The sequence below is a fragment of the Venustampulla echinocandica genome (assembly GCF_003357145.1).
Source record: "Venustampulla echinocandica strain BP 5553 chromosome Unknown scaffold_13, whole genome shotgun sequence".
Taxonomy (NCBI): domain Eukaryota; kingdom Fungi; phylum Ascomycota; class Leotiomycetes; order Helotiales; family Pleuroascaceae; genus Venustampulla; species Venustampulla echinocandica.
The window spans coordinates 43,754-58,446 of NW_022474218.1; the positions used below are offsets into that span (position 1 = coordinate 43,754).

The 14,693-nt window shown below is 46.3% G+C and overlaps 5 protein-coding genes across 5 annotated transcripts; 3 read left to right on the forward strand and 2 right to left on the reverse strand.

Annotated features, from left to right (window-relative positions):
- Positions 1 to 1,781: 1,781 nt before the first annotated feature.
- On the reverse strand, positions 1,782 to 4,124 carry BP5553_10006 (uncharacterized protein; the record flags this gene model as incomplete). The annotated part of the gene is made up of 3 exons (XM_032018629.1): positions 1,782 to 2,460; positions 2,587 to 3,748; positions 3,794 to 4,124. 3 exons carry the CDS (start codon positions 4,122 to 4,124, stop codon positions 1,782 to 1,784), a joined length of 2,172 nt encoding a protein of 723 aa, XP_031865037.1.
- A 2,929-nt stretch (positions 4,125 to 7,053) lies between these two features.
- BP5553_10007 (uncharacterized protein) lies at positions 7,054 to 7,639 on the forward strand (the record flags this gene model as incomplete). The annotated part of the gene is made up of 2 exons (XM_032018630.1): positions 7,054 to 7,061; positions 7,117 to 7,639. 2 exons carry the CDS (start codon positions 7,054 to 7,056, stop codon positions 7,637 to 7,639), a joined length of 531 nt encoding a protein of 176 aa, XP_031865038.1.
- A 23-nt stretch (positions 7,640 to 7,662) lies between these two features.
- On the forward strand, positions 7,663 to 8,689 carry BP5553_10008 (uncharacterized protein; the record flags this gene model as incomplete). Its single annotated transcript, XM_032018631.1, has 2 exons — positions 7,663 to 7,998; positions 8,045 to 8,689. The coding sequence occupies 2 exons, from the start codon at positions 7,663 to 7,665 to the stop codon at positions 8,687 to 8,689; spliced, it is 981 nt and encodes a 326-aa protein (XP_031865039.1).
- Positions 8,690 to 10,309: 1,620 nt separating this feature from the next.
- BP5553_10009 (Uncharacterized protein) lies at positions 10,310 to 11,466 on the forward strand (the record flags this gene model as incomplete). Its single annotated transcript, XM_032018632.1, has 2 exons — positions 10,310 to 10,381; positions 10,480 to 11,466. The coding sequence occupies 2 exons, from the start codon at positions 10,310 to 10,312 to the stop codon at positions 11,464 to 11,466; spliced, it is 1,059 nt and encodes a 352-aa protein (XP_031865040.1).
- Positions 11,467 to 12,333: 867 nt separating this feature from the next.
- Positions 12,334 to 14,147, reverse strand: BP5553_10010 (Cytochrome P450; the record flags this gene model as incomplete). Its single annotated transcript, XM_032018633.1, has 5 exons — positions 12,334 to 12,733; positions 12,787 to 12,868; positions 12,921 to 13,619; positions 13,699 to 13,953; positions 14,027 to 14,147. The coding sequence occupies 5 exons, from the start codon at positions 14,145 to 14,147 to the stop codon at positions 12,334 to 12,336; spliced, it is 1,557 nt and encodes a 518-aa protein (XP_031865041.1).
- Positions 14,148 to 14,693: the final 546 nt, after the last annotated feature.

Consider the following 14,693-nt stretch of genomic DNA (forward strand, 5'->3'; position numbering starts at 1 on the left):
GACCAATTAGGTGGCAATATATCCAATCCGTCAATATTGAGTAACGGGGCGGCCCAAAAGTCAATATATATTCACTTTATGTGTAGGGCCATTCAGGAAGATACGCCTGATAGTAAGCGCAGCCAAAATATAAAGGAGGCATTCAGGACCACTTCATTGCCGAGGGTAGAGACGTCGGACAATCCCTCTAGCGTATTGGAAATTTGCTAATGTCGACTCAGAATGGTGCAGCCCCGAGCTCCGGGGCCATACGAAGTGCTAGGCGAGCTAAAGAAACTATATGTGAGGATTGTATAGTTGTGGATGATAGAGCAACCGTGACGGAAGCTGGTGTGAGAGCAGTCGGGGTGCAGATCTCCAACGCCGAGTTCATGGCTCCAGACTCCACCTCTTCACAGACTAGAGGCATAAGAGGAAAAGCTCAGCGGTCAAGGTTACGCTGTGCAGAGAGCACCCTCTGCCGATTATGCCGAGAGCAATCCTGAAGAAGCAGATAAACTCCAGGCGATGCCAAGCCTAGTTCATTCTCAGGATTCACCGCAGTCACTGTGGATGCTAGGCCTCGACAAACAAAAATGTACCTATTATCTAAGAATCTTCCCTTAGATCCTGCTATCTCCGGCTAGGAATTATTATAAGCTTCGTATGCATGTTTGTTTTCTTAATATCGCTGTTGGTGATAAACAGGCTATTTGAGGTCGTTGCAGCTACGGTAGCTTACACTACTGTGCGAATAGTTTTTATATAAATAATAAGAAAAAAATACAAGTATTGAAGAGGAGGACTATAGTGTATTCTTAGGCAACTTTAGTGTAAAACTCCCTTCGCTAGTATTATAAGACCTAATAGCTATTACTTAGATATAAATCTAATACTATGTAAATATCTAACTAAAATTAAGATATTTAAGTTATAGCTTAGTAGAATTAAGTATTCAAGTTATATAAATATCTCACTAGAATTGAGGTATTCAAGTCACATGAATATGTCACCGAAATTGAGATATTTATGTAGCGTACAGCATGTGGCCCCATAGGATGGGTTTGAGATGTCAACCCACTAATGGGCTGGGACACAGCAGTTATCTTCCGAACTCGCATCTTTTCTCGTTTACTTCTATTCTTGTCTGTTGCTAAAGAATATAGCAGCCTTGTTAAAGTACATGAATGCGCCGTAACGACGTATAAAGTTTCGAGCAAAACACGAGAGCTAGAGACCCTTTAGCCGCACCATTTCTATGCTGAAGATACCCGTATCTCCTTGCAGTCGAATCCATCATCGACATCAACGGCCTCGACGACTTACTCTTGGTCTTGGTCTTGGTCTTGCTGATGCTCGTACTCCTCAGATCCACAGTTCTAAGCCCTCTCAAAGCGGGCAAGATGCGAGCCATCTTCAACAGGTTGATTTGAGTTGTTGAACTTGCTCACTTTGACATCGCACCGACGAATGTTGCGATCGCCACCACACCTCTTGCAAGGAGGTAGATCAACGCAGCCTTTCTCGCGATGTCCCACCATTTCGCAGAACTTGCACTTATAGACAGGGCAGTCCTCCCATCCATGGTCCTGGCAAGTCTTACAATCGTTGCAGTGGATGACCTCCCTTGAGAAATGCTGGGACAAGTGGCAGTTTTTGCAAGTCTGACCGTTCTTGTTATTTCCGTCATGATCCTTCGTGCTCGGATCGATCCTAGGAGCCTTCTTGACCTCGGGACAGTCACGTATCTTGTGACCGTAAAGGTAGCTGTTAAAACAACGCTTTCCTCGATTCTCCTTGGGTCACTCATTCCACTTATGGCCGATCTCATCACAGTTGCGGCAAGCCTCAATGCTCGGGGCTGGAATTGTCTTGAGGCATCCAGCGGATTCAGCAGCGCAAACAAGCTTATACCACATGGCCGTAGTACGGTGACGGTTCATATAGACTCCGGAGTTCAAGCCGTAAGTCTTGGGGTCCGTGGATGCTTCGGATTTGATGATAACGAGGCCCCATTTTTGGCGGGAAAGTGCAACAAGCATACGGGGTAAATTGCCCACGAACTTGGAAAATTGAAGATCAGCAGTAACGCTGACAATGACAAGCCCGTTGACAGTGATTCCTTGTACTTTATCAATGGACTGGCTGCTAAATCGCTTGTCGTTGAGTTTATCCAATTGCAATGCCACCATCTCAGCTTCTGCCCTGTAAGGGGAGATGTGCATGAATTGAAACCCCTTCTTATCGAAATCCAACTCGATGGTGTGCAAACCCTTCTGAACTGCATCGGCGATCTGCATAACGACGACCTGGTGGTGCATATTGTACAACGAGTGACCCCCATCTTCAACTGCGGACTTGCTCTTTCGCACATTGAGAACAGCGAAGTTGCCATTGATGTCGAATTTCTCCTTGAGAATGCTTTCCACAAATTTGACGTCGCTGGGCTTTGGGAGGCCATTGGTACCGTCGACCATGGTGCTGTTGTACCAAGTCACGCGAATGTCTCACTAGAATTGAGGTATTCAAGTCACGCGAATATCTCACTAGAATTAAGATATTTATTAGTATTCCGGAAGACTGCCATCCGCCCACGGATCGGCATACATGTTCACAACCCTCGCTAGGCTTTCTGGTGTCGAAACAGTTTCTCTCCAGAGCCTATCTATATGCTGATCAAACGCCTTTCGTTGTCCCCGGGTAATTCCTGCCTCATAGTCGGACTCGTGATAGCTATCGTAGTCCTCATCTACAACCTCGTGATCTGCCTCGAGCTCTTCTGCTACACCGGGTGGAGAGCTAAATTGGATAGGCGTCAATGGTTCTTCCGGTCGCTGTTGACGTTTGGAATCATGTTTACCAGCCGGTGGACTCGTTGCTGGTCGCTTGCCTGATGTTGAAGGGTTGGGTGGTGATGAGTCGGGTGGCGATGATGCTATTGGTTTGGGGGGCTTTCTTGGCGTCGGAGTTCTTTGGGGGGTTCCTCTCAGCGAGCTAGGGCTAGTAGATGGAGGCGCAGAATGCTTATTATTAGCTAGCTTGGGCATAGCAAGACTAGAGAATATAATGAGCTCTGTCATTGTTGCATGGACTAGGAATAGGCCCGGATGCGGCAGCTCATGCTGTACATCGGGTTGCGCACGCTCGATTCTGATTCTCGAGTTGTGCTTCAAGTCACCCTCGACAGTGGTACCAGACTCGTTTACTACGCGGTCGGTACGGAAGCCCCGACTGCCAGGCCAAATGTCTGTGTAGAATAACCAATGTGATTTTACTATAACATCATACTGGGTTATTGACCCAGTCTGTGCATCGCGGTGGATTGTCTGCAGGTCGGGAACCAGAGTAAATCCCGCATTGTCGAAGGCGCGGTGTAGGTTCAAGTCCAAGCGTAGCCCATTTCTTGGATTCTCTACAAGCAGAAGATCCCTGATTTGATCGTAGACTTTTTCTCCAAAGAACGCTGCAAGAAAGCAGCCGACAATAGTACACTTCAAGATGTCCTTGTCTGTTGTTTCTGCTGCCGCTTCTTCTGGGTCCTGATTGATGGGGGTGGGCTCTGGTCGCCATGCATACGGGCAAATATGAGCAACCGGAGGGTTTTGTGGAGCGAACTGGTTGAGTAATAGACAATAGTTCCAGTCTCTCTGTCTCACATCGCTTTTAAACTTTGCCGACCGATTGCCGGGGGGGAGGCGATAGCAGTCCAGGCCTCGTACTAGTCCGAAGGTATCATTCCAGGAAATAATATGATGAGGCTGTATATCCTCTTTTAACTGTTAGCCGGTTATAATAGGAGGTGATGGATACTAACCATAGTGAAAAGCTGTTGGTCGTGTGGCGAAATCTCCAGTTTCGTTGGCAGCAGCCCATAAACGCGAAATCACCAGCGCCGCCCGACAAATCAACCCAAAGGCGATGATATCTTCCCGTGATGATCGTAACGTAGATAGTATCTGACGACGGAATTTGACACTTGGACTAGACGAAGTTACTGTCAATAGGACGAGCTCAGTGTTGATTGTCAGTCCGCCCCGGTCCTTAAACACCCGCTGGATAGCTCCAACCTCAGCATCATCTGGGGGTTTGTAATCCTCATCAGTTTCAAACTGACGCCCAAGTTGACTAATAACATGTAAGGACATAGCGACGATTCGAGGAGGGAAAATGAAGACTGATCTGTTGGATGATTAGATTGGGTTACCGTCCAGGGAGTAGATGTGTTGGAAGAATAATGAAAGTGCGCGTAAAAATGGTGGGGTAAGCCGGATTCACTGGGTACCCGGAGGGCGAACACGCGGACGGATGATGCGGTTTTGTGGGTTAGAGCCCTAAACCTGGAAGGGTTCTGTCGGCTCGAAGAACGGAAGAACGGTTTGAGTTTGAGTAAGGATATGAGTAACTCGGTTTACGTATAATACTAGCTTTCGTTGCGATTCTTCACCTATTGTCGTTATTACTAGCCTACATGTAGCTCTCTCCGGAGACGTTCGAGGAGATCGTATAGCATGTATCCTACTAGAGCAAACATCTTCGACTACGTCTTAGTAATACAAAGTATTTGCGGAGTGAGGGTGGCGCCCGTGAGGGGTCAATTGCGGAGGATCTGGATCTTATATTTTGGTTCGTCTAAAGAGAGAAGGAGGGAGCTACGCGTGAGGTCGATATATCTTTATCCCAGGCACTCGGGAGCCAAGCTGCTCGCCTTGCTACAGTAAGCCACTCACGTGTCGAACCCCCAATTCGTTCATGTCGGTGTGAGGCCCAGATGGCCCCTTCCTAGACTTACTGTATCTCGGAGCCGATATCGGAAGTGTTGGTTAATGCTGATCTAGTTTGGGGTCTGCAAGCATTACCCGCCTACACCTATATCCGTCTTATAGATAGTAATTGTGCGCTAATCTTTATAGCTTGTAGAAGACATTATCTAGCTCTGGGGCCAGCGCTTGTATACTGCCTTTACCTACTTCGTACGTAACAGGTGATAGATCTGAAAGGCGTGACATAAGGCTGAGCTGCGATTTGCATCCACCCTAGCTTACAAGAGCTTAACCGCGTCCAGGTTGAAGTATATCAGAGATTGCCAAGTTATTTTTAAACCAAGACCACGATACATACAACTACTTATGTTTTATTCTATGTTCAAATTATGTTGCATTAGGTTTGCACGATTCGTATTCTAAGATTGTGTGCGGGATACACTACTATCAAGGTCACTTAACTTGTCGTTTTTGAAAACTTAAACTGATATCTTGCTAATATTCATATTTCCATTCTCTCTTGTGAATTGCGGCCCGTTCTTGAGTTGTTTTATCTACCCCACACCAACCCCCACAATCATATGGCGGAGTACAGGCGCTAGCAAGGGTTTAGATGTGAAATGGGGTTGGCCAAGATTCTGGTTGGCTGAGGGACCATTGGTGATTTAAACGGGTCGAGTTGGTATCCCTAGTCCCAGAGCACCCCGCCTAGCGTGCCCAGGTACTATGAATGTATCCTTTTCCCCAGGGACGGAGTACAACGTACAACTCATTTCTGCGAATATAACTTGTTAACCTACCTACAGAAGAACAACTTAGAAAAGTTGGTTTTCTCGGGTTTCGCCGCCTTCCACCGACGTAAGCTCCTTTACGATCTGGGGAACCCTTTGGTATATCTGTCGGCACCTGCGATCTCTCAGAGGATAGCCGATGAATGAAAGACTGCATGATACAAAGTACGAGTACTTGGGTTTACATTAATTCTTCTGGCGTCCATGGAAATGACGGTTGCTTTTGCGGATTCTGCGCCACGCAGATCTCCGCCATGTCCGTCACACACCTAACGGGACTTCGATGTTGCACGAAACCAAAAGAACCAAAGAAAAGAAGAGGAAAGCGACAGCTAAGATCATGTGACCAGCCTCTTAAAATATCCATGTATAGTCGAAGCGGGTCGAAGCGATCGAAGCGATTAGCCGCATCAACGTCAGCCCCTAATAATATTAGGACGTTTAACTATTAATTCCTGATTTTCAATGTAACAACTATTTTAGAAGTTTGCTCTCATTGGGATTTACAAGATGGCGCCAGTCACTAACGCCCAAACAACCTTGCCACAGGGGAGCGAGATCGAAGGCGACCGGCTGGTGGTCATCGATCGAATGAAGAGAGGCAAAGTCTGACTTTTCTGACCTAGAAGATGATGTTGGCAGCTAATGATGTTTAGCACCGAATCGATCCCCACAAGTAAAGCTTGAGAGCTCAGCAGGCCAGCATAAAGCTCAACGGCGACGAACATCACACTCCCCCAGAGTTCGGCGAATACGCATATCTACGATAAAGCAAGAAACCTACGAAAGGGCAGCATACCGTCCTGAGCTACGACGTAAAACTGACTTGACTGGATCTGCAACGGGCTAAATACTGCCTAGATCAGTGCCGAATCGACCATCCTAGCATTTACTGGCCGGAAAGGGTACTTCTTGTCGGCGGCCCTTTGCAAATTTTACTTCGTGGTCATCTGACTTGATGGTGAATGCGTCGCTTCCTCTAAGTGGGTAGCCGACAAAAGGTTTGTTGACAACAGCCTCACGAACAATTTCGACCGACAGCCTCGTGATCTGTAATTTCAACCCACAACAGCGATTCTTGAATTTTCTCTCCACCCACTATTGCGCATTCTTAGGCGAATTTAGTGCAAAACTCTTTTCAGTAGAAAATCAGGCACCTACAGCTATTACCTATATATATCTCCGATACCGAGCTTGAATACCTCAATTCTAGTGAGATATTTATATAACTTGAATGCCTCAATTTTAGTGAGATATTTACACGATTTATATCTAGGTAATAGCCGTCGGGCCTTATAATACTGGCGAAAAGAGTTTTGCACCAAAGTCACCCAAGATTGCGCCATAACCCACAACCACCACGCAACAAGCTCACAACGACACCTTCATAATATCGCAGAGCGATATATCATATCTCCTTGTCAATTCGTTACTCAAATTCCAACCCCCACATACTTCACCCATCAATTTGCTGCTCATCATCACCTCACCTCAAATCCACGTCAATCTCACCTTCGAGCAAGATGGGTGAGTTCGATACCAAGGTCGACGACCCCCAACAACGAATTCGTATCGAACGTCAATAGCGCTGAGGACGTGAACGGCAGTAGTGGAGATGGTACCATCAACGAGACAGCACCTTCTCCACCTGAGACGTTCAAACTCATCCATGAGTTCACCCCCTACTTCGTCACAGCTATGACAATCAACGGCAAGACTTATGGCGGCATCAACGAGGCCACCTTGGCTGGCAACGACTCTAGTATTGCCCCGGTCGCACGCCTCAACCCACATTATGGTGCAAAGAACCTTCTCGGAAAGCTGGTAGTCAAGGTCGTTGCTGCGCGTTATCAAGACCCAGTCACCCTCAAGCCAGCCGAGCTCTCGAACCCGCACGGATTCAGCCACCATCAGATCTATCTCAACATGTCTCCTATGGGAATGTCGGAGATCGAGATCGTACATGTCACGAAGGAGTCACTGCCACAGGGCTTCCAAAAGCCTGCAGGTTTCGACATTGACAAATTCAATGCTGAGAAATTTTCCTTCGTCCATCTCCAGATCGATCCTGCATACCTACAATGGTTGGAGTTGCAATTCCGAAGCTAGTCTCGGAGTCCCTTTTCACCTCCATGTCCAATCTTGCAGGCGACGTCAATGGCTTGATTGGTGTAGCTGAACCTATCAAATTCACCTTCATCGTTCGCCGAGACGAGGGTGAAGGCATTTGGCGTAGGCAGTTCAAGCCTAAGATGGAAGCCGATAAGGAGGAGCATCCCATGAAGCGTTGGATCAAGGACTCCCCTACCGCAAACACCTTGCTTCGAGGGAACATATTCAAAGCCTATGAGGGCCCAACCCTCCCAGAGCCGGGTTTCATCGTCTCGAGAACCGCAACTTGGCAAGACCAGTTGCAAATGCAAGTTCGCCACGTCTATGCTGCAGATCTTGAGAACCAGTTCGCAAAAGTAACGGACGTGGAATTCTTCAGCGACACGTACACTACCAGCTAAGTGCACCGAAGAGGAATGCAATCGTCTGGGAATCAAGGATGTTTTCATTATCAGAGTCGGCTCTCTAGGCATTGAGCGGTCAAAATATACCTCAAAGACGCTTCCCAAGCTTGTCTTGGACAATATGCGGCAAGTTGAGAACGATGATGCACTCAAATTTATCTCTCATAAGTACCTTCACGATTTGGGTATGACCGCCGACAAATCTCGCAAGTCGGGTGATAAGCGTTTCACCAATAGGTGTCAGAACATATCCTTACATGAAGCTATGTGGAACAAGTTCGAGGCCGAGAAGTACACCAATGATGATTACGCAAATCTGTATACCACGTTGCACAGTGTGGTAAGGTGCCCCCACGACGACACTATAAATATCTCCGACATCAATCCCATTGTGAAGATCCTTATGATCGACACCCTTCTCCTCGCCCAAGTCATCTGTCTCACATCTGCCCAAGCCATTCGTTTCACGTTTCACACATTAGTTCCCGAGTTTACATTCCTGATACTTGACGACGGAGCAAAGAGACGTGCAGACGTTACCATGGCTATCTGCGGCGCTTTCAAGTACCGGGTAGTCTTCGAGAACGGTGATATCAAGCAGCTAGGAACATATGCCGCATCCGCGGACAACAAGGAGTTCTAGAACGCAGTATCATGTGCGGACATCGGAATGCTATGGTCCTGAGCGAGCAGCATAGAATGTGGACAAAACTGCTGACACAATTCTTATCAAGGTACTGGTAGAACTTGAATATCTCAATTTTAGTAAGATACTTATGTAAGTTGAATATCTCAATTTCGGTTAGATATTTATTATAACTTGAATATCTCAACTTTAGTAAGATGTTTATGTAACTTGAATACCTCAATTCTAGTGAGTTATTTACGTGACTTGATATAACTTGAATATCTCAATTTTAGTTAAATATTTATTATAATTTGAATATTTCAATTCTAGTGAGATATTCGTATAACTTGAATACTTCAATTCTAGTAAGATATTTACGTAATTTGATATAACTTGAATATCTCAATTTCAGTAAAATACTTATATAAGTTGAATATCTCAATTTCGGTCAGATATTTATTATAACTTGAATATCTCAACTTTAGTAAAATGTTTATATAACTTGAATACCTCAATTCTAGTAAGATATTCGTATAACTTGAATATCTTAATTTTAGTTAAATATTTATATAATATTAGATTTATATCTAGGTAACACTTAGGCCTTATAATACTAGCGAAAAGAGTTTTGCCCCAATGTTGCCCAAGAATGCGCTGTACTTGCAATGCCTCTCCCACACCAGTACCACTATTGCCCTCTCCCTCCGCGCTCTTGTACACAGCGATATTCCTACTGCAGGAGAGATGATTAATTTTCTTGCTTTATATAATCTTTGAGAGAGGTCATGAGGTGTTTTGCGCTAATCTGGAAGATTTTTTATTAATATTGAATTAAGCAAATGGAAGGATCGAATGGTTTTCAAGTCACGTAGATCTTTCGGGTAGATTGTCTTTGGATCTGCTAAGCCTGGTTGGTCAATTTCGATTATTAGTCAAGAATTTGATGATAGGTATAGTACTATTTATTAACAAACTATAATTTTCTAGAGAATGGGAGTATTTAGAATTAATCCAAAATGCAAAACTAACTATTTCCTGGAAGTGCAGATGCCGTGATCTTGTTACATGGAAGCGGAGATGCCGTGATTCAAGTCGTTTAAAGCCCCCCTAATTGACTGATCGCTGTATTAACTAACGGGCCGTGATTGATAATCCTATCAATCAATATGCCTTTAATATATCACCGTATAAGTTAATATATATTAGCCAATTGGAGGGTGCTCCGGCGTCTTCTGTACTACTCGAGCATATGCTGAGACGCGACCTCGGCCGCGGCCTGCACGTTTTAGCTCAGCCTCCGAGTTGTAAGCGCTATCAACCCACTATGGCACGGGCTTTATCTCCCTTATCTCCTTATCCCCATTTATCCCCTTATCCCCATCTCTTAAAACCCCCGCTTAGCCGCTTTGGAAACACCCTACAATAACTTCCCTTTGCTTTTTAGAATGAAGCGACTCGGCTTTAGCTATGTGTTGAATTTTGGCGACACCGAAACTCAAGGGTTTCATGTATACGTCACCTGTATGAAATACGGCCCGCTTTTACCTGTATATAACAAGGACTTCTCCTCCACCTCTATTACTAGATTAATCAACTCTTTCTGCCTGTTTCCATTGCCTCCAAAACGCTGACACTATGGCACCAAAGTACGCCAAAGACCAGCCTGTGGGATTTACTAATCGCATTGAGCAAGTAGCTATCGTGGGGGTAAGCCACTGCCCTACGCTCTTATTCGACTCGCTCGTTATTAGTAAATATTTCGTACACTTGTGAAAACAGACGCTGATGTATCATGCATGACAAAGGCGAGCGGGCAAATCGGTACTCACCTCGCCACAGCCCTCGTCAAAACGGGCAAGCACACAGTCACCGCCTTGACGCGCCTGGGCAGCGAGAATAAAGTCCCACCTGGCGTCAAAGCGGTCTCCGTCGACTATGATAACGAGTCGAGCGTCATTTCCGCTCTTAAGGGCCAACAAATACTCATCATTACCCTCTCTGGCTTTGCCCCGCCAGATGCCCACTCCAAGATCGTCCAGGCGGCCGCCAAAGCCGGCGTCCCACACATTATGCCCAACATTTTCGGCATAAACGACGCCAATGAAGCACTCATTAGGGAGAATTTGCTGAGCCCCGACATCAAGGGCATCACTGCGGAAATCAAAGCTGCGGGCTTGTCATACACCTATCTAATCTGCAGCTTATGGTACGAGTACAGTCTCGCCATGGGTCCGCTCTGGTTTGGTTTCGACTTTCCCAACAAGAAGCTGACGCTGTATGACGACGGCACCACCAAGGTGAACCTGACCACGTTTGAACAGTGCGGACGGGCTGTTGCCGCGTGGCTGAGCCTCAAGGAACTGCCCGAAGACGCCAACGACACGAGCCTGACGGTAGACTCGTGGCGCAACAAACCGCTCGTCATCTCCAGCTTCTTGGTCAGTCAGCTCGACATGTTCGAGAGTTGGAAGCGCATCACCGGCGACAAGGACTCGGATTGGACCATTGAGAAAGTGCCTAGCAAGGAGCGCTACCAACAGGGCATAGAGGCCATGAAGAACGCTCAGGATCCCATGTCTGGACGTATGGGTGCCGCTATGGCTTCCTTCGTCCGCATCTTCTACCCTAACGGCGACGGCGACTACGAGAGCACTCGGGGCTTGGACAACGGTCAACTCGGCCTGCCGAAGGAAGACCTCGACGGGTGCACTGCTGTCGCTAAGCAAATGGTGGATGACGGCTATGCAGCTAAGGTGATGGCTAAGGTGGGTGGCACTCAACCAACATTGTAGATATAGCCATCTTAGGCTTGGGCTAAAAGTAAGCAATACCTTGTGAGGAAGATTATCGATCCCTGGTTCAGAGCAAAGACACAAACTCAAAGTATAGATCAGGGCTATTAATCCAATTACAAGAGTATAATCTCAAAGGACTGAATATATAAGTGTTAGAATATGGGAGTTATGGGAGTTCCCCTGGCCAGCTAGTCAAGTTACTTAGGCACCCCACTTAGTACTTCTCTACTACAAAGGAGAAATGAGATATGTGTACTCGCGATGAGCCGAATATACGGATATCATCGCATCTTATACTAATTAGTATGGCACATGATGATAGAAGCCCTGGGAAGCTATTCGGATACTATCGGTATTATTTCCTTGAGTCACCTGATTGATCACCTGACCCCATACATTCATTTGCCTATATATGTGAGGCTTTCACCCTATAGTATTAGGCTTCTTAATCAATTCAATTACCCCATTCCATGACCCATTCTGACCAATCAATTACCTGTATTAAGTGTACCAATTTGGGTCCTATTAATCAACAATAAGCCATGCTTATACAAAGCCTGAACCAGTAACGCTAGTCTATATATTTATTTCTGGAAGTCGAGTATAAATCCACGCGTCTGTTAATGTTTCTCCAAAACGTAACTCGTACTAAATTCCCTTTATCTTTATTGTAATAGAGAGGTTAAGAAAAATATACGTTACTTCTTGAAAGTAGTATTAAGTCATATGAGTCTGTTTATTATATAAGCGGCGCGAAGAATTCTCATTTCACGTTGCACCTTCATGGACCTCCGTTTGTTAATAGTTCGGCACTTTCTAATTAACACGCAGTTATCGCTAGCATGAACCTTGAAATGGACTGTCTTATTGGGCAACCGGCCGGCTCCCCGCCAACTTCCCTTCGTCCTCGATGATCCTTCGTTTCTCCTCACTTGCCGCGGTCATATCAAACTCGAACGAATCCGGCTTCGCGATCAATAAGCTCGTGTATTTGAGCCACGGGATGTCTATTTCATTTCCAAACCTATTCCTTTTCTTCCGAATGTCAAATGCCCAAGCCATGCCAGAAATTGCGAGAAACAACACTTGGTCGACAATCTCAACGCCTTGGCAGAGTCGTCGTCCGAATCCAAACTGATGGTAGCTTTTGAGATTCGGATATGTTGTCAACGGCTCGCGATATGTCGGGTATGAGCTGTCTAGCCAGCGCTCTGGTCGGAATGACTCTGGATCGGGATATTTTTCTGGATCGCGGCAAAGTCCCCTGTAACACCCCGTCAACACATGCCCAACACAGATATTTTCTGGGTCTCCTACCATTCAAGAGCATGAATTGTTGCCCCAGCAGGTATGAAATACTCGCCATATATATCATCGTTCTCCAATCGGTGGGGAATTCCTGCTACTATCAGCGTCCGCGTATAACAAAGAAGCGCCCATTGGAAACTTACCAGTTGGGACAGGCGGTCTCCACCGCAACACCTCCTTGATTACCGCTCGAACAACGTGAAGATCAGCTCTATCACTCCATTCAGGGCAGCGATCGCCACAGACTTGTCGAATTTGGTCCTGCATCTTGGTTTGCCATTCCGGGTGGTGGCATATGGCAAGAATATAAGTTTGCAAAGGGCTAGCCATGGTCAACGCACCTGCAATGGCCATCATACCAATCACATGGGTCCACTCTTCCTCCTCCCAACCGCCCTTCTCCCTACCCTCCCAGAACATCTTGGAATAACTAGGATTAACTTCTCCCGTCAACGAGGCGGCTTCGACAGCCCTGAGCGCGTTACGAAAAAACTCAGTCTCCGCAGCATGCCGAGCTCTCTCAGCCTGTTTCCATGGACTCAGCCATGTCGGTAATATTGTAAGCCAGGAGACGACATTTGGAACGGATCCACTTGGGCTGATGGTCGTGAGCAGCCCAAAGGCATTCTTCTTAAGTTTCGGCTGGTGGTCAGCCGAGCCCCAAGCCAGTCGAGAAATTGTTCTCCCGGTATACTCCTCCAGGTAAAATTCATACTTCGAGGGCTCCACCAAGAGTTTGTAAAGCAATCTATTACGTTCAATTGTCGGATATGAGTGCTGAGACGCAGTGTGTGATCGAGACAGAATATGATGGGAATATTTCCGCTGTCTTTTCCATGTTTCTGAAATACGATTAGTATTCATTTTGAATTCTCTGAATTGCTTATGATCTCAGGGGTAGCACCCCTTTGTTGAACTTACCAGTGTTACCAAGCAACGCGAGGTAGTCACCACTTGTCCTGTTGTCTGGCAAATTAGGGATCACTGGCCGATCAGAGTATATCGATCCACGTTTTGCTAACAAGTCGTTGGCGATCTGCTCAGATGAAATCCAAATGTGGATGGATCCGAAAATTTCGTGTTGGTAGATTGGCCCATACTCCTTGGCCCACTCCCAAAATTTTAGCCATGTTGCCTCGCTGGGCACATCATGAACACGCCCAATGAATGGCAGACCTATGGTCGGTGAATATTTGTCAGATTACATTTCCCCTTTGTGTCACAAGAGAATAGGCAGGTGTGGGCAAACCTTTGGGACCCGGGAGCTGGCGCACACCAGGCGGCAATGTCTTCTGAGACCTGTACCAAAAGCTATAAAAGACGAGCAGCAAGACTAGAATCGAGAGCAAAGAGATCTTGAATGTGTCCATACTGCATAAATTTCTAGCAATCGGCGGTTGTCACGCAGCGACCGGGTCATCTTCAGTTTTATACCACCTTACCAAAGATAACTTATTACGAATTGTGCCACGAGAGATCCCAAGGCGGTGTCTACGGATCCCAGCCGCAGCTACAAAGCATGGCTCTGAGATTAACCTCGTGAGACAAATGCAGGAGAATGTACAGGGTTATCACTTTGATCTCAGCTTCATCACGATAACCTACGCAAATAGGCAACAGGCTCAACTCCTTTAAATCGATTTAATTCTTGAACATTCTTCCGTTCTACAACATATGCACGTCTCGGTGTTTGCCCTTAGTGGGCCCTTTGCCTCTTGTCATTTCATATCCATACATATACCCTGGGAGCGTTTCGGCGATCCTGCAGCGCGTTTCGGCGGACTCCCGCCGGGCCCCTGAACGACATGTGCTGCGGCCTCCGAGTTCTCGACTCCTGGTACTTCGTACGGAAAATATCAGCCCGTACAACTCCAACCCAGCAATATTATTACCTCATGTTGTGCACATTGGCAAAG